At 37.6% G+C, this 25582-nt stretch overlaps 1 protein-coding gene and 1 pseudogene across 5 annotated transcripts in view; one reads left to right on the top strand and one right to left on the bottom strand.

Moving 5' to 3' along the window:
- The window catches only part of NRG3 (neuregulin 3), a 1087509-nt gene that overhangs the window by 468224 nt on the left and 593703 nt on the right, over positions 1–25582 (top strand). For all 5 annotated transcript variants that reach the window (XM_025397602.1, XM_025397601.1, XM_025397600.1 and 2 more), the window contains one exon: positions 13907–14036. In XM_025397602.1, coding sequence (XP_025253387.1) covers positions 13907–14036 — 130 coding nt within the window. The remainder of the gene's footprint in view (positions 1–13906; positions 14037–25582) is intronic.
- On the bottom strand, positions 7268–7892 carry LOC112631993 (annotated as a pseudogene).

The raw sequence follows: 25582 nt of genomic DNA, 5'->3' as shown, positions 1-25582 counted from the left end.
GCTCCAGGTTATAAGTAAGAACATAAAGTATTTTACTCTGTTTCTGAGTTATTTTACTTAGGCTCATTGCCTCCAGTTCCTCTAATCTGTTCTATTGATCTATATCTATTTTTATACCAGTACCATGGTGTTTTGGTTACTAAGCCTTGAGGGTCCTAGATTTCATAAATCTTTTGCCACAAAAATATGATTTCTTTTTTATGGCTGAGTAGTACTTTATGGTATATGGTATTTCTGGTGTGTGTATGTGTGTATGTTATATGTGTGTGTGTGTATATATATAGAATATGGTATTTATGTTATATATATGTGTGTATATGTATACACATACCATATATATTATATATATGCACACACACACTCCATTAATAAATACTTAAGGTGATTCCATATCTTTGCTATTGTGAATAGTACTGCCGAAAATATACAAGTACAGATATCTTTTTGATATCATGATTTCTTTCCCATCGGGTATATACTCAGTAGTGGGATTACTGGATCAAATGGTAGTTCTATTTTTAGTTCTTGGATAAATCTCCATACTGTTTTCCATAAAGGTTGTAGTAATTTACACTCCCATCAACAACATATTAGCATTCCCTTTTCTCCACATCCTCACAATATCTGTTGTTTTTTGAATTTTTAATATTAACCATACTGGCTGGTGTAAGATGGTATCTCACTGTGGTTTTAATTTGCATTTATCTGATGATTAATGATGTTGAGAATGTTTTTCAAATGTTTATTGGTTGCTTGTATGTTTTCTTTTAAAAAGTGTGTGTTTACATGTTTTGCCCCCTTTTTAATGTAGTTGTTTATTTTTCTTGTTGAGTTATTTGAGTTCCTTGTAGATTCCAGATATTAGCCCTTTGTCAGATGCATTGCAAATATTTTCCCATTCTGTAGGTTGTCTGTTTACTGTGTTGATCATTTATTTTACTGTGTGGAAGCTTTTTAGTTTAATTAACTCTCTCATATATATATATACACACACACAAACACACACACACATATACACACACACACACACATACACACACACACACACACACACACACACATATATATATATTTTCTTTTTTGAGATGGAGTCTTGCTCTGTCTCCCAGGCTGGAGTGCAATGGTGTGATCTCAGCTCACTGCAACTTCCGCCTCCTGGATTCACGCCTTTCTCCTGCCTCAGCCTCCCAAGTAGCTGGGACTACAGGTGCCCGCCACCATGCTTGGCTAATTTTTTTGTATTTGTAGTAGAAATGGGATTTCACTGTGTTAGACAGGATGGTGTCAATCTCCTGACCTCGTGATCTGCCTGCCTCGGCCTATATATTTGTTTCTTTGATGTTTGCTTTTGAGGACTTGGTCATAATTTTTTTGCCTAGGCCAATGTTCAGTAAAGTTTTCCTAGGTTTTCTTCTAGGATTTTTACAGTTTCAAGTCTTACATTTAAGTCTTTAATTTCATCTTGAGTTAATTTTTGTATATGGTAAGAGATATGGGTATGGTTTCATTCATCAGCATATGGTTATCCAATTTTTCCAGAACCATTTGTTGAACAGAGTGTCCTCTCCCCAGTGTACATTTTTGTTGACTTAGTCAAAGGTCAGTTGGTCACAGGTATGTGGCTTTAACAAATCTAGGGCTCTCAATGCTATAGTAACCAAAACAGTATGGTACTGGAATAAAAAATAGACATATAGATAAATGTTACAGAATGAAGAACTGATAAATGATTTCAATAAAGTTTCAAGATACAAAATCAACATGGAAAAATCTGTGGCACTGCTAAACACCAATAATAATAATCGAGCTGAGAACCAAATCAAGAACTCAATCCCATTTAAAATTGTTACCAAAAAAAAAAAAATACATCGGCATATATTTAATGAAGGAAGTGAAAGATCTCTACAAGGAAAACTACAAAACACTAATCATAGATGACATGAACACGTGGAAAATCACCCCATGCTCATGGATTTGAAGAATCAATATCATTAAAATGACTATACTGCCCAAAGCAATGTACATATTCAATACCATTACATTACATTACCAATGTCATTTTTCACAGGATTAGAAAGAAAAAATCCTAAAATTCATATGGAACCAAAAAAGGGCTTTAATAGTCAAAGCAATCCTAAGCAACTGGAACAAAGCTGGAGGCATCCCATGCCTGACTTCAAATTATACTAAAGACAGATTTAGACCATGAAAGTAGACGTGATTTACAGCAGTACACTTCATTAATTGTACTGACTGTTAAGAAATTACAATAATTTTATTCTATGTGGTAAATAACCACTGCTCAAATCCCCCTGAAAATTGTCTCCCTATGCCACCCTGGATGCCTGGGTTCCCAAACCTCCTCAGTGTTAATCCAGAAACAAGAGTTAACATATAGCCCCAGAGGGACCTCCAGGACCCTGCTTCTCTCTAATGGCTGTACAGATTTATTTTGATTAGTCTTCTAATTTTCATATGGCTTATTAAATATTTTGAACGTCACATCCATACATACTTTCCAGACAAGAAATTTGGATGTGGGAGAAAATTCTTTAATAAAGAAACACATTAATTTTCATTTAAAAAACTACTTTATTTTTTACATGAAACCCATGAACATAAAAACAAAAAACCTTGATTATTAGTCAGCTTCAGGTATGTTCACAGAAGTATAGATATGTTTTTCATCATTCATTTCCAAAAACATTATTACAGATTTGGAGCAACAAGATGCTGTTACCTTATCATTCTGAAGTTTTGTGTATGCCTATGATGTTGGTATAAACTTCATTGTTATAACCATTATGATACTTAGTCACAGAAAGGATGGATTAAGCATTTATTGTGTGTCAGGCTTTGTAATAAATTATGGTGATACAGAGATTGATTTGGTAGGTCCCTAAGTTCCCATAATCTAGTTTGAGAAGAGGATGGAGAACGAACATGTAAGCAGTGAAACTGCAATTCAGAATGATCATCACAGTATTAGAGATGAATAGGAAGTGTGCCTGGAGCTCTGAATACTTTCAGCCACTTCTAACCTGAGGAGCTAGGGAAGACTTCAGTATGTGCTTACATTTCACATAAACCTAAAACAATTAGAAAATATTTTTTTAGGCAGAGATATGTAGCTGTGTACAACGTAAAGGGAATAGCACATTTAAGTTCATAGTCTAAAAGTGGCCGTATGTGTTCCAGTACTATTGGAGCTCAAGGAGTGTGAGAGAGATTAGGAAGTGCAGTCCCAGGGAGCCTTCTCTGATGGCTTGTGTGGGGAATTGCTGAATAAGCTAGAAAGTGTTTGTTAATCTTGTGTAATGAAGACCCAATGGAGTTTTTGCCACAAGATGAAGAGAGCTCACGTGTGCTCTTGAGGTGGGTGTGTTAACTCTTGAGTAAGTAGTAGAAGCCAGTGTGAGGTACAGGGAGATCAGACAGGAGGCTGTTGCGATGTGTGAGAAACTTTTATCCACTAAAAGTTTCATATAAAGACACATTTGGGAAATAAAGATGTTGTAGAGAATGGAACACCATCCCCATCATGGATAGCATCCAGATTAATGCTGGAAATCAAATTTCAATTAGAAAATTTCTTAGGAAACATGTTGTCAGAGGAAGGAGAGCCATGTAATTCAAGTCTATGATGGCATCTCTTTCAAGTTTCCCAATGCACCTGACTCAGAAGATAGAATCAGTCTGTTAGCTGAGATCTCTCTGTGCTGGAGAAGCATGAAAAGGGTCCCACGAACATAGACTCAGTTCTCTTTGAAGTTTAAGATCCATCTACAAATGGCCATGTTCTTTTCTTAGCAGAAAGTATTGGGGTTTCTACGTACATGCTGCTCACTGCTCATGTGTAAGTACGGTAAAATTTGAGCAAGTGGAAAATGACCCCACTGTAATCCAGATCATAATATTTCTAAATAAGCACACACAATAGTCAACCAACCTACTTCATGATTTTTTATGGAATGAGGCAGAGACAAGGCCACTGTACACCCACATAAAAGTATAAGTATGCACTTCTGACCTATGTGAGGTAAGTGTTTGCTCCTTCTCTGTCAATAGCAAGCCCTACTACAGTCTTCCAGCATATTGGATTTTTAGGCCACTCGGTTAGCAATTGTCTTCACTTCTACGTAGCATTCAATCCTTAATGTACTCCTGCTTTTCTTAGCCTATAGAGTAGTAGTTCAAACTCCCAGGGAGACTGTTTTGTTAGAAGGAATGAAGTCTCTATGGGTATACGGAAAATCTCATCTATAATAGATAAAAGTCCATAATTTAGGGTTAGTGTGAGGATATTCATTCAATAAGTATTTATTGAATAACTATTGGATAGCAGGTGATGAGCTAGTTCTTAGGAATACGTATACCCACATACATGCACACACACACACACACACACAGATATAAAACATGTTTGTATTTTCCAGAAGCATATGGTTTATGGGATAAACAAATGGAAATAATGAAGGTTATTATTTCTAGTAGCAAGTTTGAGAATATCCCATAGGGTGATGCTCATTTTTGTTAGACTTTGATAAATCATCTCAAAGGCTAGGCTTCCCAGACATGTGTGTTTTCTGTGGCTCAAGACTATGAGTAGCAGTCATAGCTCTGATTGAAAGAATGAGAGACAAAGAGCAGACAGAGAGGGGTGTAGTTCTGTGACCTAAATGGTGAAAAGTCCCCAGAGAAGGAAACCTTTACTGGGCAACACTATAGAGAGTTTTGTAGAGAACAGAAATATCCAATGGGAATTTATTTTTTGCTGAAGTTTTTTCTGTCTTATAGTATGTTCTCTGGATGAAATCTGTGGACAACTGTGGGATTGTTGGGGTAAAAGTGGCAACCTGCAGAGCGAAGCATGTGCAAAGGCCTGAGGGGACCTGGGACATTTGAACAATTGCGGCTTGTGTATTGAAAGTGGGAGGCAGTTATTACGTATGAGACGAGGAGTGAGAGACACAGAGGACTTGGGAAGATTTTGGTCTTCATCATAAGAGCCTAGATAAGCCATGACATGATTTTCTGAACAGCAGTGACTGATTGCTATGGTTTTTTTTTTTTTCCCCGCATATATTATGGAAACAGATTTTATTGTAAATAATTCATTTTAGGGTGGCTAGCCTGTGCACAGACAGGTCTGTAAGGAATATTCCAGGTAAGATGAGATGGAAAGAAGTAGTAGATTCAAAAGATATTTAGGAGTTAGAATCAAGGGTATTTGGTGATTGCACATGCGGGATCAAGAGAATGGCTACTAGGTTTCTGGCCTGGACAGTGGGATCGGTGGTGTCACATTAACGGAGACTGGGATTGCTAAAGGAAGAGCAGGTTCGTTGAGGAAGAGCAAGAGTTCCATTTTCTATAAGCAAATTCTGAGGTGCTTTTGGGAGGTCCATCAAGAGGGAAGAGATAGGCAGACTGGAATTCAGAGAAACCTGTGAGCTGGATGTGTAAAATCAAGGTTATTGGCATGTAGATAACAGAGAGGATCATCCACGCAGCTGGTTTTCAGAGTTTAGGGTTCATGAGAATGATCTAGAAAGTTTTCTAAAGCAACATCCAGGACCCACCTCCAACGTTTCTGGTGCAGTAGGTCATGGATGGAGTCCATGCTTTACATTTCTAACATACTCACTCAGAGATGGTTCTGATGCTGCTAATTTGAGTACCACCTGGGAATAGCACTCACCTAGAGAATAAATAAATAAAAAAGAAAGAAAGAATGGAAATAAAAATGTGACCTATGGGAAACATTATAACAGAGTCAGTCAAGCTGCATTGGTTTGTGTTCAGAAGCTCCCAGGTAAAAGCCACGAACCCTTGGGTCAATGAAGTAAACAAAGTAAGTAAAGACTCAATCTCTCTATTTGTAATAATAATAATAATAATAATAATACAAATAGTGCAAATTCATAGTGTTGTTTTAAGGTCAAAAAAGACAGCTAAAGGAAAACACTTAGCATGGTGTTAAGTATATGTTTGGGGTCATTTGAAAGCCAGTCTTTAAGTAATCCAGCATTTAAATATAGATTAGATGATACTAAGTTAGTGCAAGTCAAAGATCAAGAGGAAAATCAAGACTATGTGATAACATAGATTCCAAGGAAAGAAGGGTTTTCACAAAGGCAAGAGTGGTTATGAGTGTCAGTTGCTTTTGAGAATTTCAACAAGATACAGAAAAAAACAACAACAAAACAAACAAACAAACAAAAACCACTATTGGATTTAGAGATAACAGTAACATAAAATAGGCCATTTCAGGAAAGCGATGTGGGGTGCAGAGATAGTGTCTGTGAAGTACATAGCACAGAGCCTAGCGTACGCCAAGGGCTCCAGTGACAGTAGATGCTATTATTATTATCATAGTTCAAAGCAGTTTGTAATATGCATGTGTTCGCATGCTGGTTAAAGGAAATATATTCAGTTGAGGATAAACTCTGCAATTCCCAAAGAAATGCATTTCCATTGAACAAGCTATGTCCCATTCAGGTTTAAATAGCTGAAACAGTTTTTAAAAGCAGGATTTCAAACTGCAACGTGGCAGATATGTCATGCAACTTTAACAAGGGCCCTTTCTTCATTTGCTGCAAGAATTAATGGCTCTGGGTTACATCCAGAACTGTCAGTTCTCACAGCAGCCCCACGAATCAATTGAACTTTTAAAATCTTCGCCCTATACTCCCCATTTCTCCCATGCCAGCAAAGTGAACAATTGTCTGATCTTTGGCAGCAGGGAGAAAGCTATCTTTGCCTCTTGCCAGCTGAGAAATGGTTTGTTTCCCTTTCAAACACCACTGCATTCTTCTTGCAATTTCCCTTTACCATTAAATATTTTATAACTCAGTCTCATGCCAGTGCGCCTTCCTGGGTGCCTGATAAATGACAGATTCTACAGAAAATTTTAATATATGGCAGCAGGTTTCATTTACAGTATTCCTACAGAAGAAGCTGCCGGAGTCAACAACCATACTTAAATGGCTTCTGGCTTGTAAAGGTAGTTTGCTAATCCCAAAAGCTTTTAGATTGCATTGCCAGATTCTTGCCTTTTCTTAGAGAATCGTCATATTGTGAACTCTATGGGAGAGAGGGAAAAAAAAAAAACTGCTTGAGGAATGTGACAGTTTTTTGTTTGTTTGTTTAAAAATAAATCTTACATAGCCTTACATTTTAATTTTTTTTCTTTAAGAGGAATGAGTTGTGTACATGGGGTTTAAATGCTTTATAGACAAGGAATAAAAACTGCGCTGGAACCAACTTATTCATCATCATCTTCATCTTCTTTATCTTCTTCATCGTCTTCATCTTCCTCATCTTTCTCCTCTTCCTTCTTTTCCTTGCTTTTTTCAGCCTTGACAACTCCCTTTTTTGCTGCATCAGGCTTTCCTTTAGCTCGATATGCAGCAGTATCCCTTTCGTATTTTGCCTTCAGCTTGGCAGCCTTCTTTTCATAAGGCTGCTTGTCACCTGCAGCAGTGTTATTCCACGTCTCTCCCAGGTTCTTTGCAACATCATCAAAGGGCAGGCCAGGATGTTCTCCTTTGGTTTTCGGGCGATACTCAGAGCAGAACAGGAAGAAGCTCGAAGGAGGCCTTTTGGGTACATTGGGATCCTTGAACTTCTTTTCTGTCTCTCTTTTAGGAGGGATATAGGTTTTCATTTCTCTTTCATAACGGGCCTTGTCCGCCTTTGCCATATCTTCAAATTTTCCTTTCTCTTTAGCAGACATGCTCTTCCACCTTTCTGAGCACTTCTTAGAAAACTCTTGAGAAGTTGACTGAAGCATCTGGGTGCTGCTTCTTATGCTCCTCCCGACAAGTTTACACAAAAAATGCATATGATGACATTTTACCTCTCGGCTTCTTAGGATCTCCTTTGCCCATGTGTAGTTATTTTTCTGCACTAAGAATTGAGGCTGCTGCACTTCTGCGGACATAAGAAACGAACTCCTGGAACTCAAGGTCAGCCGGGGTTGGGTTCCTGTTGCTGCACGCGTGGCCCGCCCGAAACCGCTACAAAGTAGCAGCGCGTCCGACTGCCCAACTCTAGCGGACAAAGAGGAAATCTGACATTTTTAAGCCAGGAATGTGAAGAGTTTATTTAGGATCTCATCGGAGCCTCAATGTTTTTCTGTTTTTGTGTTTTTTTGTTTTGTTTTGTTTTTGTTTGTTTGTTTTTTGTGGCGGGGAGTGGGGGGTGACCTTGCTTTTCCCATCCAGGATTCCTTTTCCTGTGCCAATTCAATCACACATATTCAAGCCCAGCTCCAATGCCAACACTTTAAGAAATCCTCAGAGATAACTATAGCCTGAATTAAGCTCTCCCTTCCTTTGACTCTCTCATGCAATTATTATCTGTAATAACCAATTTAGTACTCTTGTTCCTGCAACAAAATATGTGTTCCCACAGTGTGCTGCATGGTGCCGGCAACACAGAAACCTCCATAAGTAATATTCAGGTTGAACTCAGTACTTAAGGGGGAAACCAGTCATCGTTTTAATTCATTAATAAATTAACTTTAATTGCAAAATCTGCGGGGATTTCTGTCTTCCAACCCAACATTTTCTTCCCTTTTGCCTTTAATGAATTCACCACCACCACCTCTCACTGTGCATTTAATTACTGTACTGATTACTTACTATGTATGCTACATGATGTGGAAAGGATAGAGAACTTAAAAGCAAAGCACTCCCTGACCTGCCTGGGGATAGAGACTGAAACGTATAAAAACATAAGAAAACACATAAACTACATATAACAAGTGCCAGATGAGTGATCCAGATAATTGCACAGTTCCTGTGGCCCCAAGTGATGGGGTACTATTTGTAATGTCAGCAGTAGTACTTCCTTAAACTGATCCCTAGACCTTGGTCATGGTGCTTGGAAAACACTTTCTCAGCACAATCTCTGCTCATCTTAATCCTAACACTCCTTTATTCTTCCTGTCCCTCTTTTCTGGAAAATCCTTTCCAATTGTTTTGCTTTGTCTTCTCCTCCTTTGTCCTCCATGCTGCTGAGCTGATTTTTCCCTCCTTTAATGAAATTCTATGCTCTTTCCCTAAGTTGTTTTGGAGCCCTTCTTATATCCTAACTTAATTCGCTTCCCAGATATTTTTAAAAGAGAGTTTTTGTTCACTATAACACTTTTTTTTTTTTTTTTTTTTTTTTTTCTGTTTTGAGACAGGGCCTCACTCAGCCCTGCCGCAAACAGGCTGGGGTGCAGTGGCGCAATACCAGTTCACTGCAACCTCGACCTCCTGGGTTCAGGTGATCCTCCCACCTCAGTCTTCTGAGTAGCTGGGGTCACAGGCATGTGCCACCATGCTCGACTAATTTATTATTATTATTGCTATTTGTATAGATGGGGTCCCCCTATGTTGTCCTGGCTGGTCACAGACTCCTGGATTCGAGTGATCCGCCTACCTTGGTCCCTATAGTTCTGAGATACAGATGTGAGCCAGAGTGCCCGGCCTATGATACCACTTTTTAACACCAACAAGTAGAAAAAGGCTATATGAAAAAGTTGTCCTTTTTTTTTTTTTTTTTTAAAGACGGAGTTTCCCTCTTGTTGCCCGGGCTGGAGTGCAATGGTGCAATCTCAGCCCACTGCAACCTCCACCTCATGGGTTCAAGTGATTCTCCTGCCTCAGCCTTGAAGGAGCTGGGAATACAGGTACCTGCCATCATGCCTGGCTAATTTTTTGTATTTTTAGTAGAGACAGGGTTTCACCATGTTGGCCAGGCTGGTCTGGAACTCCTGACCTCAGGTGATCCGCCCACCTTGGCCTCCCAAAGTGCTATGATTATGACTGTGAGCCACCACGACCGGCCAAAGTTTCTATCTATGTAATACTATATAGATAAATACCTATTCTGTGCCTCTCTGTGTCAAGCCTTCCATAAGCCCGTGGATTAAAGATGTGAAGACTTCTCTGCTCCATGGAAGCAAGCTCATGGTCCAGTCATATGGGAGCTTCAGAAGCTGATGCATGTGGAGAGAATGACGTCTGATAGCAGGGCCCACTCTGGAATAAGGGAACATAAAGAAAGCCTTGAAATACAAATTGGAATTCACAGGAACATTAGGCCCCTCTTGTTTACTTACAGGAATCTTCATCCATATAATTGTTTTGAAGGCAATAGCTCTATAACAAATTATTTACCAAATTACATTCCTAGAAACAGAAGTTTGATTAAGTACATGCCAAAATAGTACCATATAGTATATAGCCAGCTTAGTGTATTGGACTGTCTTAAAAGTGGCATAGCTTTAAAAAATATAAACAAGCTTCCAAAAGTATTGAATTTGCTCACAGATGAGAGTTTTATATCTGATTACAGAGATACACCAAGGTTGTTTAGGGTCATAACTTTTATAGTTTGGCATTAGATCTTATCCACGTTCTCATTCTCACAAATGTTCCATGTTCCTTCTTCAGAATAAAACACTCAGCTGGATACATTAGAGCACACTATGCCACCTTAGGGCACAGAAGGAAAATAAAGAATTGCACCTTAGAGGTTTTTTTTTGGCTCATTCTTATTTATGTTGTATTTTATGTGTTTTGTAGTATATGTTATATGTTGAAAATTAAATAGATGTATGAATACATACATGCACTTTAATCAGATGTACCAATGTAGGAGGATATCATCCAAAATTATTAGCATCTCTTTATTAGGCTTTGTTTGGCTGTAAGTAATAGAAAACCTGAATAAGAGTGACTTAGACATAGTATGCTTATTATTCATTCAACAAAAATCTAGGTAGGTGGTCTTAGAGTTAGCATAGCAACCTACTGATTTTATTAAGGGTCCAGAATTTGCCTATATTTCCATACACATCTTTTGCATGACTTTCAAGAATAAAATTTCACCTGATGATGAATTACACTTACCCTACCCAATGCCTCTGTGATTTCAGGTAATAATACTATATAGATAACATATAGTAAAATGCTTAGGTACATTTTAAGGTTTCAAATGTATTGATAATTGCAGTTATTTACTTAAAGAATGATCATACCCAATGTTTTATTATTGTTCATTATATTGTCATTTAAAAGTTATAATAATGGTGTTTTCTTTGAATTCAGTAAAGTCATTGTGAAGGTTAAGCATGAGTATTTTAAATTAATTTGGGGATTCTTTAAGCTGTGGAAACGGAAAGCCTCAGTACATGTTAAGCCTGATATCTGAGCTTTCCCACCCCAGACTTTTGCAGAGCCATTTACTTGGGTCTCTGATCCTCTGTAATGTGCTGATAGATGATAACATGATGGAGAAATCGGTTGGTAGAATGGGGCGGTAACCACTAGAGACAGCAGTTGTCAGATGGAAATTAATTGATTGTAATTGCTTTGCCATTGTATTGCACTTGAAGTCTGTAGCTTGTTAAAACCACTGATTATAAAATAAGGATCTCACTTTTTATGCTGTAGATTATGTTAATGAAAAGCTGTTCTTAGAAGCATGATCAGTGAATATCAATAAATGGATAATAAGAAATTAAAGGAAAAGTTAACTAACTGATCATGAGTTAATATACTTCAGCAGCCAGAGTAGCAGTCAACTGTGCACGGTTTCGTATTGAATTTTTTGCTCAGAGCTCTTGAATTTTAAATATTTCCCATAGAGAGATTGATTCTGTGTGACTGTTTATCACATACTGTCTTGAATAACAGATCCTTACTGTAGAGAATCTCCTGCAAGATGGAAAATGTGTGTGTTTTGCAGAGCCTTTATTTTGTGCCAAAGTATTAACAAGCAGATATTTTGAAGTGGAAAACATAAGTTCCCATTGCAACACCAATAGTGGTTTATTTCAGTGCTCATGGAATACGAGTAACATATGTGTGAGGGTCTGTGTGAATCTGAAGGCCTTGCTTTTGCAATCTTTATCAATATTACAAAAAGTATACTAAAATGGTAACATAAATGTTAAATTATATTTCACTTTTTGCTGTACAAAATGCATTAACTTTTGTAAAATTGTAATGAGGTTTTTAATTACAGCTTTCATTTCTAGCATTTAATTATTGATGTTAGAGAGATCAGATATTTTGAAGATATTTTTATGAGCACCAATTCTTATCAAGCCTCCACGCTGGCCCTCAAGGACGTTGCAGAGGAAAAGAACAGATAAAACAAAGAAAGGATTACTTGCAGTTTTGAATGCAGTGAGGAAAGTGATAAGAGGCACTGGGAGGCACATGATGAGATCATCTAAATTCTGAGGATTTCTGGGTGTCCTCAACAAAGAATGAAGGTCTGGGAAGAAGGAGCAGTGTGACAGTTCTTGGTATTTTGAGAAAATAGAATGATAGTTGAAAATTAAGTTGCATAAAGTTTTAGAATGCAAGAAGAGACCATCAGACAGATAAACATATAGATGGCCCATGCCCTGGTTTGCCCTACTATGGATTTTAAAGTTATTCCCACAGGAGAGCCCCATGAGGATTTTTAGATGTGGGAGAGATAGGGATGAGTTTCCTTTTAAAATGATCACTCACCATCAGTTGTGACGATAATCAGGGAAGAAGCTCATTGTGACCTTCATTTACTGTCTTAGTTCATTTTCTGTTGCTTTAACTGAATACCTGAAGCTGGGCAATTTACACAGAAAACACATTTATTTCTTGCAGTTTTGGAGTCTGGGAAGTCCAAGGTCAAGGGGCTGCATCTGCTGAGGGCATTCTTGCTGGTGAGGACTCTCTGCAAGCCCTGAGGCAGTGCAGGGCATCACATGGATGGGGGCAAGAGAATGTCAGCTCAGTCCTTCTTTCTCTTCTTAAACAGCCAACAGTTCCATCATGGGGGCCTCACCGTGATGACTTTATCTATTCCTAATTACCTCCCAAAGGCCCCATCTTCAAATATCATCAACATAAAAATTTAAGGATTAAGTTTCCAACACATGGAATTTAGGAGACACATTCAAACAAGGGCGGTTAATAAGCTGGTATAATATCCTGTGCTGTTGAATATTATTATTAATCTAAATATCTGTAAAGGACATTAAAAGCTTAAGCGCTGAATAATTTTTTCTTCTTTGACTTTTTAAGTATATTTTTTGTTGAATGTTATGGTGGAATTCGTGCTGATAGTTAGTTGCTTAAAGCTCTGTAATTAGAATAATGTCTACATGTGGTAATAGAGTCTGTATCTTGTAGATAGCACATATTTATGGTTAGTCTCGTATTTGGGATGTAGATATTGATGTATAACTTAATTTGAAAATGTATGTAATTATGATTTTAAAAATGCATGTTTAAGATAATGCTAACAAATGACAGTAATTGGTCCTGTTAAATATTTACCAGAAACATTCTTCATATTTGAGAATCTGGTTCAGAATTTAGAACATTTGCATTTTAATTACATAATAAAAGGAGAAAGTGAAAGAATAATTGGCTTAGCTATTAGCCAATTATAGCTGTAACTAAAAAAAAATCCCCCAAACTGACATTGGATTCCACAGAAGAGTCACAATATACATTGATCAGATGTTTAATTATATTTGGCAGCAATAAAGGGAAGGGAATGTTGTTTCAATCCTTCATACAACATGTTTGTTAAAACTAAAATTAACGAGGGTGGATTTGGGGTGTGTTTGACTCAGGATCGTTGAGCTTTTAGTGTTTACGTGTCCTCAAATGGGGCTTCTCCAGAGTGACTCCAATAGTTAAAATTTAGTGGAGAAATAAGACAATTGAATACAGTGGTTACAGCCAGCTGCATTTGGTCAGTACCATGGAGGGTTAGAGCTGTCTGTCTAGAGTCCCAGAGGTCAGAGCCCATGAGAAGGCCTCCGTACAGAGATCCAGGGCCAGTGGCAGGAGTTGTTGGTGTCAGAATGTACTGCTGACAGCATTTCCCTCTGTGCTTTCCCTGACAGATACGACGACATATTCCACAGAGCGATCCGAGCATTTCAAACCCTGCCGAGACAAGGACCTCGCATACTGTCTCAACGATGGCGAGTGCTTTGTGATCGAAACCCTGACCGGATCCCATAAACACTGTCGGTAAGCCACTGAGGACACTGGTGGAAAGGGCAGGCCCTCTGTAAGGCCTGGGGGTGGAGGGTGCTGGCAGCATTTGTAATGTGTCATGTCCGGGATACACACAGTCCCACCGTTTGAATAGCAGAATTGGGAGTTTTAATTTGGAAAGGGCAAGGCTGCTGTCTCTTTAACAGTTGAAGAAGACAAGACGGAAACAAAGTAGTCACGGTTTAAGTTTTACCTGACTAAGCAAACGAAGATGTACCTTTAGAAATGCAAAGTTAATGGAAATAATTATTTACACACTTTAGCAGAGTATATTTATGATGTGGAACTTAGGCATATATCCTAGTACTCAGAAATAATCGGTTCTTGAGAACCTGCTGACTGTGGCAGGAGAAGCAAACTGCTCATGTAAGATCTAGAATCTCCGTGTTTATTTGTGAACAAACCCCAGAGACTTTAACTGTGTCCAGAGAAAGCTGCATTTTATTTTGTTTCTGCCCTCCTTTATTAATTTCAATACTTTCTCTTAACACCTCTGATGAAACACTCTCCAGCAAGAAGTTGTAAATGAAATAGCAGTCCTGTTGTAGTCTAAGTAGAGAACTACTTGGGGAAAACTCCCAGTAGAGATCAGGAAGGTGTTTAATTGGTTTTTAGAGACATAAGTTATGTAACTGCTAAAAATAAAAACAAGGGGGGATGAAGAGTGCACTTATAGACACTGCAGCTTTAAGACTCCATAGAAGAATCAAATTAACATCTGAAAAATATCTCTTACCAAGTTTTCACTTCAAGTATTACCCTGGTAATTTGTTTTTCTTGGCAATTGGATATGCATCGGTGATCATAGATATCCACACCCCTTTTCTTCTCTTTATTTGCTTTTCTCATATGACACAGTCATTAAATTAATTATTCGAAATCATGAGGCATGGAAAATTATGACTTTTTTCTATTGCTGTTATAAAACTCAATTCCCATGTTGTTTCACTAAGATGATGTAGAGAAATGTATCGTATAGTTACAAACTTAGAACATGCCATGCCGGCAGAAGCTGCCTGGATCCAAGAGCCAGGTTTAGTCCACAGGGAAGATGTATTGCCACACTGAGCAATGGCACAGGTTTGGAAGAACAGATACATGATATGGTAGGAGGGCTCTGTAAAAGTTACCGTATGTCCTGTGTCAGGACAAATAGAACTGTGACCTTTCCTCACCCCTGACATGTGGTGTTCATATATGACTTTGGCAGTGCCACTGCATTTACCCGAGTTGCAAAATTTGCACCCTATTCCTATGCTCTGCAAACCTGGGTTGGGGAAGAAGGGGAGTGGGGATTGTTTCTCTCCACACTCCTCCTCTCTCATATTTTTTTGTGACTGTGCACGTATGGACACGAAGCACACAAGTGATATTAAGACCTTAAGGGAAAATCCAGGAATGCACTACTCCTTCAAAGTGTGATGTGCAGGCAAGCCCTTTTACATCCTCAACCATGTTACAGTTACCTTGGTCAATCTAATGAGATTTTCATTTGGAAGTGGGCAATGCAATCAATTATGTTTGAATTTGTAATCATTTGAAGAAGAGATGAATCAGAAGCATTGGCTAAAGCAGTAGTTTTCTTTGATGGTGTTTTCCCCGGAGGAAGAATTGGATCAGGTCCCACCACAGTATGCAGGCTGAGATGATTCATCTTTTCCAAAACTGAGACTATCGGGAGAACAAAGTAATTCTTCTTTTCCGTCGTTTGACCGTGCTGTATATTTCATTACTTCATGAGTGTGTTAATTTGCTAGGACTGCTGTAACATTGTGCTACAGACTGGGTGGCTTCACTGTGGAAATTTATTTTCTCACAGTCCCGGTCAGAAGTCCAACATAAAGGTGTCAGCAGAGTTGATTCCTTTTGAGGTCTCTCTCCTTGGCTTATGGACAGTCAAGGAGATGTATCTTATCATGTTTCCTCTGTAGGTGTTTGTGTTCGGAGTTGATTCCTTTTCAGGCGTCTCTCCTTGGCCTGTAGATGGTCGAGGAGATGTATCTTCTCATCATGTTTCCTCTGTAGGTGTGTGTGTTCCAAATTTCCTCTAAGGACATCAGCCATATTAGATTGGAGCACATCCTCATGACGTTATTTTAACTTCATTACTTCTGTAAAGACCTTTCTCCAAATATGATCACATTCTGAGGAACTGGAGTTTACTTCATGTAGGGATTTTAATTTTTGTAGATAAATTCAGTCCATAACAATGAATGTCATGTCCATAAAAGAAAAATCCTGTGCTTTTATGCATATGCATGTACATCTCTAATTTTTGTAACACACATAAGCAGATATATATCTATAGTTTAAATGAAATGATGTACATATTTAATAATTTTGGCCTTCTGTCTTCATATTTCTTGCATATTTCAGTACAGACAGCCTGTTATTTAACATAGACTCACAACATAGCTAATCATGACAAAAGACTAGCCTAAGACAAAATTGGAACTCGAGTAGGTTAATAGATGCCTATAAATCTCCTACTAGTGTGTATGAATAAATCACACATCACATGTGCCTGCTATTCATCTCTCAAGCTTTGCTGTGAATAAAAGGCTTACATTTGTTCCTGCATCAGCCACTTCTAAAAATTCCAACGTAGTTATTAATAATGTGCCATTTTGTACAGCACTCTATTTAAGTAGTATGTTTCAGTCATTCTCCTATTCAACAAATGTTTACTGAGCACCTCCTATCACGAAGATACTGTTGAATAAATACAGAAATGTATTTAAAAATTAAATGGCACAGTGCTTCATAATGTGTTTGGAGTAAGAAAAATACTTCATCGTTAGGAAATTTTAAAAAGCAAAATACTTCAGAGTAACTGACATACTACAAGGAGTATCTTTATGACATAGTAGTTACTGGATTTTGTTTCAAGTTAGATAAGATGCCATTTAATAGATCTGAGTGGCAGTGTAAAGGCTTGTGTGTGACCCTAGCTGTTTCAATAGTTTATTTTTATATGTCTCAAAAGATTAGACATTTAAATCTGAAAGAAATTAAAATTATATTTCTTGGATTAAAAAAAATTATAATCCTATAATAAACTGCATCAAATAGTTTTCTATGTTGTGAAAATAGACCATGCTCTGACACGTTTCTGTTTTCTTCTCAAGGAACAATAGGTGCACAATTACCAAACTATTTGTGATAGAAATCCTGAAAGTACATGCTCAAAAAAAAAAAAAAAAAAAAAAAAAAGAGAATAATGATCCCAGAAAAGGGAGGTGTTGAAAGTGGGGGACGCTTTTGTTTCTTTGTAATTTTTGTTATTCCAATTCTTCAAGAAACATTTGTGGTACCAGTACTTAGAAATTATAAAGCAATTTAATTAAAAAAAAAACAAAAAAACTTGACAGGATTTTTTTTTTTTTTTTTTTTTTTTTAAGAGACGGCGTCTCCCTCTGTAACCCGGCTAGAGTGCAGTGGCAGGATCTTGGCTCACTGCAAACTCCGCCTCCTGAGTTCAAGCCATTCTCCTGCCTCAGCCTCCCACCATGCCCGGCTAATTTTTGTATTTTTAGTAGAGATGGAGTTTCACCATGTTAGCCAAGATGGTCTCGATCTCCTGACCTTGTGATCCACCCACCTCGGCCTCCCAAAGTGCTGGGATTACAGGCGTGAGCCACCACACCTGGCCGGATTTTTAAAGAACAAGAAATAGAGAAAATAGATTTTCCTAAATTCAAAATATAATGTGTATCTATATATATATATGTGTGTGTGTGTGTATGTATATATTTATTTTTCTGAGAGGAAGGCTTGCTTTGTCACTCAGGTTGGAGTACAGTGGTGTGATCTTGGATCACTGCAACCTCAATCTCCTGAGCTCAGGCCATTCTCCCTACACAGCCTCCTGAGTAGCTGGGACTACAGGCACTCACCACCATGCACAGATAATATCTGTATTTTTTATTTTTATTTTTTTTGTAGAGATGGGGCCTCACGAGGTTGTCCAGGCTGGTCCCCAACTCCTGGCCTCAAGTGATTCTCCTGCCTCGGCTTCCTAAAATGTTGGGATTACAGGTGTGAGTTACTATAGCCAGCCTCAAAATATAAATCCACAGACCATCCACAGGCTAATTAGTGAAAACAGATTGTGGTATATTGTGGGACTTAGTATGGAACAAGGATTGATTCATAAACCAGAGGAAAATGAGGGAACAATTTTTCAATTAATGATTGACTATCAAGTAAATAGTATCAGAAGTGTATGTTGACCCCTCTTTCTATACCAAAAGTATACTAATGATTTCAAAAGTTAATGTAATAAACAAATAAAGCCTAAGGAAAATAATAAATAAAATTACGTATTTATTTATGTTAGCAATTGTAAGGACCTTGTGAGCAAATAAAAGCAATGGAAGGCAAAAATTAACAACTTTGACACAGCATTTTTTTATCTGACTATCATAAATCAGAAACAAAATTAAAAGACAAGCTATGAGGAAACCGAATAGCAAAGATGGCAAAGAATTAAAACCCCAAAGAAGTCACGTAGATCAAGGGGTAACATTAAAATAAAATCTCAATAGGGAAATGGACAAAGGGGAAGAACATAATCTTCCTAAAGAGAAATACAGATAAGCAGCAAACAAATATTCTCAGCCTCACAGAGAAATGCAAATTAGGTATTTTTTTTCCCTATCCTTTATTTAAAGATTTTTAAAAGTGACTACTGTACCCAGTTTGGCAAGGGGGCTGTGAAAACACGTGTCCTCAAATGCTACTTGAGGGAGTGCAGTTTGTTAAATATATTTTTTGTAGGTAATATTTTAGTATGTTTTAAAAGCCTTAGAGTGTTTCTTTTTTTTTCTTTTTTTTTTTTTTTGAGATGGAGTCTCCTCTGTCGCCCAGGCTGGAGTGCAGTGGCGCCATCTCAGCTCACTGCAAGCTCCACCTCCCGGGTTCACGCCATTCTCCTGCCTCAGCCTCCCGAGTAGCTGGGACTACAGGCACCTACCACCATGCCCAGCTAATTTTTTGTATTTTTTTTAGTAGAGACGGGGTTTCACTGTGTTAGCCAGGATGGTCTCAATCTCCTGACCTCATGATCTGCCCGCCTCGGCCTCCCAGAGTGCTGGGATTACAGGCATAAATGTCCAACCCACATACATGCTTGTGAAGATTTATTTGTAGGGATGCTCACCACATTTTTATCTGTAATAGCAAAAATTTTTAACAAGTCTGAAATTATGAATTTAAATGTCTATATAAATTAGAATATGTTTGTACATTGGATGAATTTTCACAGTATTTTGAGGATATCCAATGGTCACTATGTCATGTTAGGTATAAAAATTTAATATGAAATTGCAAACTTGAACATACAGTAGAATCCTAATTCTGAAAAAAAAATAAAAAACTAAAAAGGTTGATAGTTAACAACTATTTGCTTCTTTCAACTTTGTGAATTTTCTAAGGTCTCTATATTACATATATGAAATATAAATGAAATATATGTAATATATATTTCATTTATGTGAATATATGTAATATATATTTCATTTATGTGACACCTGGTTAAGACAGTTGACTCCTGCCTCTAGTCTTTCCATTAAGAAATATGGATAGTGTCCCTGTCTCTGTAAAATCTTTGTAATTCACTATTAAGCTGATAAGAGAACATCAAGTGCTTTCAGATTAAGCACTACTAAGTCTATTCGAATGTGTCTGCTCCTTCTTTTATTGATAATGCATTGGTACTTTTTATAATAATTCTTTCTCATGTTGAAGTCATGTTTTGAAAAACATTGGATTTAATAAAAGGTAAAAACACCCTATAGAAACGAAGCTGGATAAAGAAGGAAAACAAGTCACCAGAAACACTTTGAATCAAAATATTCTGAATAAAATCAGAATATTCTATGATCTTTTCATTTTTATGCCATTTCTAGAAATTTAAAAAATTTTGACAATGGTGCTATGTATAATATATTGCACTAGAGTGAAAAGAGGTAGCCATCGTAATAGAAGAGATTGCTACTACACATTTGAATGGACCAAATGTGTTTTAAGGCCAAATTCAAGTAAAAAGGATGTGTCTCTTCTGAATTGAAGCTCATTAAATGTTTCACCAGCCTTCCTGCAAAAATGGATTTTCAAAACTTTGGAAAGGATAGCATTTGAGCAGAATTTGACCTGTACTGACCATTTTGGAAATCAACCAAGCAATTCACTTGAAGATATTTGAAGCACTTGAAATATGGAATTGCTGGAAAAAGAATAAGGCAGCCCAATAGCAACCATTGCCCAGGGTGATACTTTGGTAACAGGACTGATGGCCTGTGTCACAATCTGACATGCTGATAGGAGTTGGGGAGTGAGGGCAGCCATTGAGAAAGGGGAAGGGAACCCTAAGAGTAGTGTTTTCTCCCTATTATGACTGGCTCTCTCTGAGTTGGTTTTGAAATAAAAGCTTCCATTTTTAAGAGAATTGATTGGTCATTGTGTAACGACATTTCTACAATATAATAGGACCATCCCAGTTAGTGCTTTCCTCTGTCACTTTGGAGGTCCATTAGCTCTTCCATTCAGTGAGGGTCCTCTTTATCAAACGGTTCTCCAGTAAGTGCTCTGAGAGCAGCAGCTAATGATTCCCTGTGGTTGAAGCAAGTCAGAATGAAAATGGAGTTTTGGCACACATCCCTGAACTCCATCAACAGGAGGGAATGAAGGCTAAAATATCTATAAATCCAGGCCAGGCTGCAGAGTCCCTGCAGAATGGTGTTAATAACAAGGTGAAGAACCTTAGAAGAATTTTCAAGTTCATCAAAGAAATGTTCATGAGAATGTTTGCCATAGCCCAGACATAATTTAAGTAATTTGCAATAGCCATATTGATAACAGGTGGTCTACCGATTGCTTTTGACAAGAGGAAATGAACAAAGTAATGATTCTTCTTCTCCGTGGACATAGTTTGTCATGATAGTCTTATAAACTCAGAAAGCAAGCAAACAAACAACACAATGAACATAATTATGTAATTCCATAACACTTAAGCAGTGGTTTGCCTCTTCTAGTTCGACCTCTTTGTATTTCAGACCAGCTGGTATACTTAAAATTAGTTGGCAGTTAGTACATTGTTTTCGATATGGATATTTAAGTATCATGCAAAAAAAATGAAAAAGCACATTCAACCAATGCATCATTTGGTTATTAGCCAAAGATTACTTTATTTTAATGTTTTCTTCTGTGATTGGGATTTAGTTATTAGCCAAAGATTACCTTATTTTAATGTTTTCTTCTGTGATTAGTGGCTCTAGCTGACGCAGGAAATGGTGTTTTTTAAGGAGGTCATTATGATCTGGGTTTGCTTTTGTATCCAAGAATTGACACCAATATGTTTATGTAAAATACCTTCCCTGTGTGAGTTGGGATAAGACGTACAGGAGGCAAATGTGAGTGTTCAAAGCTGAGAGACCTGAGTTCAAAGTTCTACTCAGCTTTCTACTGACTATGATTTTTTGCAAGTCATTTAATCAGACCTTCAATACTTAATTTTTTTAAGATAGTCTAATAGTTGCCCCAAAAGGTTGATGCAAGAATTGAAAGCAACATATAGAAAACTATGAATGTGAAATAGATACTATGTATATATATGATAGCTCTTTCCTCTTTTTTTTATGGTCATATTGAAGCCAAGGAAAAGCATGTTGCAAGAATCTTGTGAGAGAAATTGTATCAGTATCATCTGCCTTATTTAATTAACAGGAGACTTCAGTTTAAATGTGGGGCGGGGCATGTCAGAGAATTCATGTCTACTGTATATTCTCAGGACTCAGAATTCCTATTGCTAATTTTAATACTTTGACAAATTAGCAATTTTCTATTATTTGTTACATTCTGCAAGCATTTCTTGATTTTTCCCAGATTTCTTTTCTTAATGACTCTTCATAGGTTTAAAGGAAATATTTAAGCATGTATATGTATAACATACATATAAAATAAGCATGTTTATGTATACATATTTTCCTTTCCTACTTAATGTAACGGGCCATAATTGTGTCAATAACGTGAAATTGATGTCGATTTTGCAATTTTGTGACACAATACAATAGCCTGTTGACTTTGTGTATGTGTGTGGAAAAGAAAAATACACTTTCATGTGAAAGTGTACACACTGAAAATTATAGGTTTTACTCGTGGAAAATATATTATTTAAAAAAAAAATGAATTGATTTACTTTTTTCTTAATTCTTTCCCAAAATAGTTTTCTGAAAGTTTGGCTATCTGTATGCTTCAGTGTTTAAAATATGTAGACACTAAAATTCTTAATAGCATAAAATAAAAATTATCTGATTTATGAAAGCCTACAGAAAATGATAAAAAAAAGGAATATTTTTAAATGCAGGATATGTTAACAGCAAATATGGAACCCAAGATAAGCAAGGCGTGTTCGACTCTACCTAGACAGTGTCAGATCTCTGGCAATTAGTACATTGCTTTGGATATGTAGCTTTTAGCTGCTCTCTTTTGTAAGGTTTAAGACCAGGCTTGTTTATGTATAACTATTCAATCTCATACATGCATGCAGACATGCACACACTCTTTTTGTTTGCTCCCATGATGATTTATTTACCAGCTGTAAAATGAGGATGATGATAACTGTCCTTCCTGGCAGTCATTGGACCATAATATATGTCAATGTCAATTGGAAGTTGTAAAATGCTACATAAATGCAAGGTATTGTAGCTATGCAAAGCCTAAAATTACCTAATTGATTTTGGTCTGTCCCTTATCGCTTATAATGAGAGTACTAGCAACTAAAACACCTTGAAAATTACTGGAGTGTTTTTATAGCCAATAGACTCCAGAATTTATATAGCATTTAGAACTTTATCAAACTTTCTTTGTACTAGTCTGATTATTTAAAGAAGATCTCACTATGTAATAATGTCTTTAACGTATTTAATTTTAAATAGATAAATAAAAATATTTTTAGAAGATAAATTTTTTAAAAGATAAATAAAAATTTTTTTTTTTCCTTGCAGACTCTTTAAAAAGTGCTGTCTTTTTGTCTTCTGTTTTTCTTAATAATTCTTATTTGGTCTGGTTGGTTGAATTCAATGCTCCACTGCTACTAGAAGACAAATTATACATATTCTTGAACTGGACGTGGTGGCTCACGCTTGTAATCCCAGAACTTAGGAGGCTAAGGTGGACAGATCACCTGATGTCAGGAGTTCAAGACCAGCCTGGCCAACGTGGCAAAACCCAGTCTCTACTAAAAATACAAAATATTAGCCAGGTGTGGTGGTGCATGCCTGTAATCCCAGCTACTTGGGAAGCTGAGGCACAAGAATCACTTGAACCCAGAAGGTGGAGGTTGCAAGGTTGCAGTGAGCCGAGATCATGCCAGTGCACTCCAGCCTGGGTAACAGAGTGAGACTCCATCTCAAAAAAAAAAAAAAAAAAAAAGTAAATAAATAAATAAATTGTACATATTCTCTGTGATTCAATTTTCTTATCTGTTAATGGGAAAAACAGTATTATTACTTCCCAGGATTATTTGAGGCTTGATATAGGTAAAGTTGAGGTGCCTGGTGTTGAGTAAACACAGGGAATTTAGAGTAAGTGCAGTATAATATAGTAAGTTACAGGTGTTGTTATTTCACCTCCACAGCTTTGTTGACAGATCAACGTACTTGTGTCAGAACTCCTTGGTAGATACTCACAGTCTTCCAGCACAGTGAGCCTTGTGCATAGAGTTCAATTTAGATCCACTAATGGGAATAAAAGAAAACAGGCACAGATACATTATTTAAAAACACAGTAATACCAGATCGTACACAAGAACACGTTTTAGAATCAAGAATCATTGTAATTATTCAGGTAGTAAACTTAAAAGATAAGCAGAAATAGGAGGCCACCTTGTGTTAGGGGAATGCTCCCTTTTGACAGTTTCTGAAGAAAAAACATGGGAAAAACACTCCTTACCACCTACTGTTTAGGCCATTCCTGCTATCGACCCTTCAGATGTGTTCTCGACAGCTCCCTTTGGAGCTGCCTCACTGGGCACCTGCTTCCTGCGTGAGGGGTTCCCTATCTTGTGAGGGATGGAACAGTCTGGAAGCTTCCCCCATGCAGACAGAGAGAGGATTATGCAATATTTTGTATCCCAGATAAAATTATATAGTTTAAGTGGATTATGGATTGTTTCACCAAATTTATTTTAAAAATTAAAAACATATCCATAAATATTATTTTAGCCAGAGAAGATCTATCAGTACAAATGTAAACAGTAACCGTGGTACCACAGGCCCTGCCGTGCAAGCTTCTTGGGTAAATATTTCAATAAAACCTTTTCAAAACAGGATGAAGATGGCTCAGCTGTTCTGTGGACTCTGCTGAGGCAGTGAGGGAATTCGCCGTGTCCCTCTGTGGTCTGCCCATTTCTGGGGCTACTGAAAGTATTCTTGCTCCAGCCTGAGTTTCACAGCATCAGGCAGCACTTCTGGGTTCCTGAGCATGCGATTTCTTTCCAATTCACTTTGGTCTGAGCATCCTTTAAAAACCTAAACGATGGTTTAAGGGCCAGATCACAATTTTTATGCATAAACCAAAATGTCAGTGTTTGTGTACCAGACTAGGCAGGCTGACACCAGGTTCTACATGCTTTGCCTCCCCACTAAATTCTCTCCTTTATTGTCCCAGTGGTTCAGGAATTCAAACTGCTTGAAAATAAGACACTTAAATTCTGGCTTTATGTACTCTACTTATTTTTAGAGATAGGTTCTTCTTCTGTTGCTGAGAATGGAGTGCAGTGGTACAGTCATGGCTCACTGCAGCCTCGACCTGTTGGGCTCAAGTGTCCTCTTCCTCAGCCTCCCAAGTCACTGGGATGACAAGTGCACACCACCATGCCTGGCTAATTTTTTTAATGTTTTTGTACTGGTGGGATCTCAGTATGTGGCCCAGGCTGGTCACAAGCTCCTGGCCTCAAGTGATCCTTCTGCCTTGGCTTCCCAAACTGCTGGGATTATAGGTGTGAGCCACTGTGCCTGGCTTAGCTCCCAAAACTGTTCAGGCATAATGGGAAATTTTAATAACTTTCTCTGTCAAATAAGCATAATCCAAGGATGTTCCATGATGAGTATGACATATACTTGACCTAATTATAATTTGATGATGCTCAAATTCATAGAAAAACAAGACTGTCATATACTTTGTGGATTTTTCTTAATGTAACTTTCACCAGAATGTACAGCCTCTGTATTGTTATCCCCACTTTGCAGAAATTACCTGAGAGTTTCCTGAGTCACTAAGTCCTAGCAGGCTTTGGATGATAATGAACAGGAGAGTTCCTTGACATATGACAGGGGTGTGGCTTGCCTGTTTGGTGGCCTCACAGCTGAAACCCCTGAAGGAAGGAGGAGCATGCAGACAGGCAATGCAGAGGCTGGGGCAAGTGCTCTGGCTCCACAGTACTGTCTAGAGGTGGATGCCTATGCCTGCAGCCCTCCACATTACAAAGCTCTTTTAGTTTTGCCGTCTACAGATGGCTT

The sequence above is a fragment of the Theropithecus gelada genome, chromosome 9, assembly GCF_003255815.1.
Source record: "Theropithecus gelada isolate Dixy chromosome 9, Tgel_1.0, whole genome shotgun sequence".
In the NCBI taxonomy this organism is placed as follows: domain Eukaryota; kingdom Metazoa; phylum Chordata; class Mammalia; order Primates; family Cercopithecidae; genus Theropithecus; species Theropithecus gelada.
Note: the sequence above shows the minus strand (reverse complement) of the source record. Positions and strands in the feature narration are given on the sequence as shown.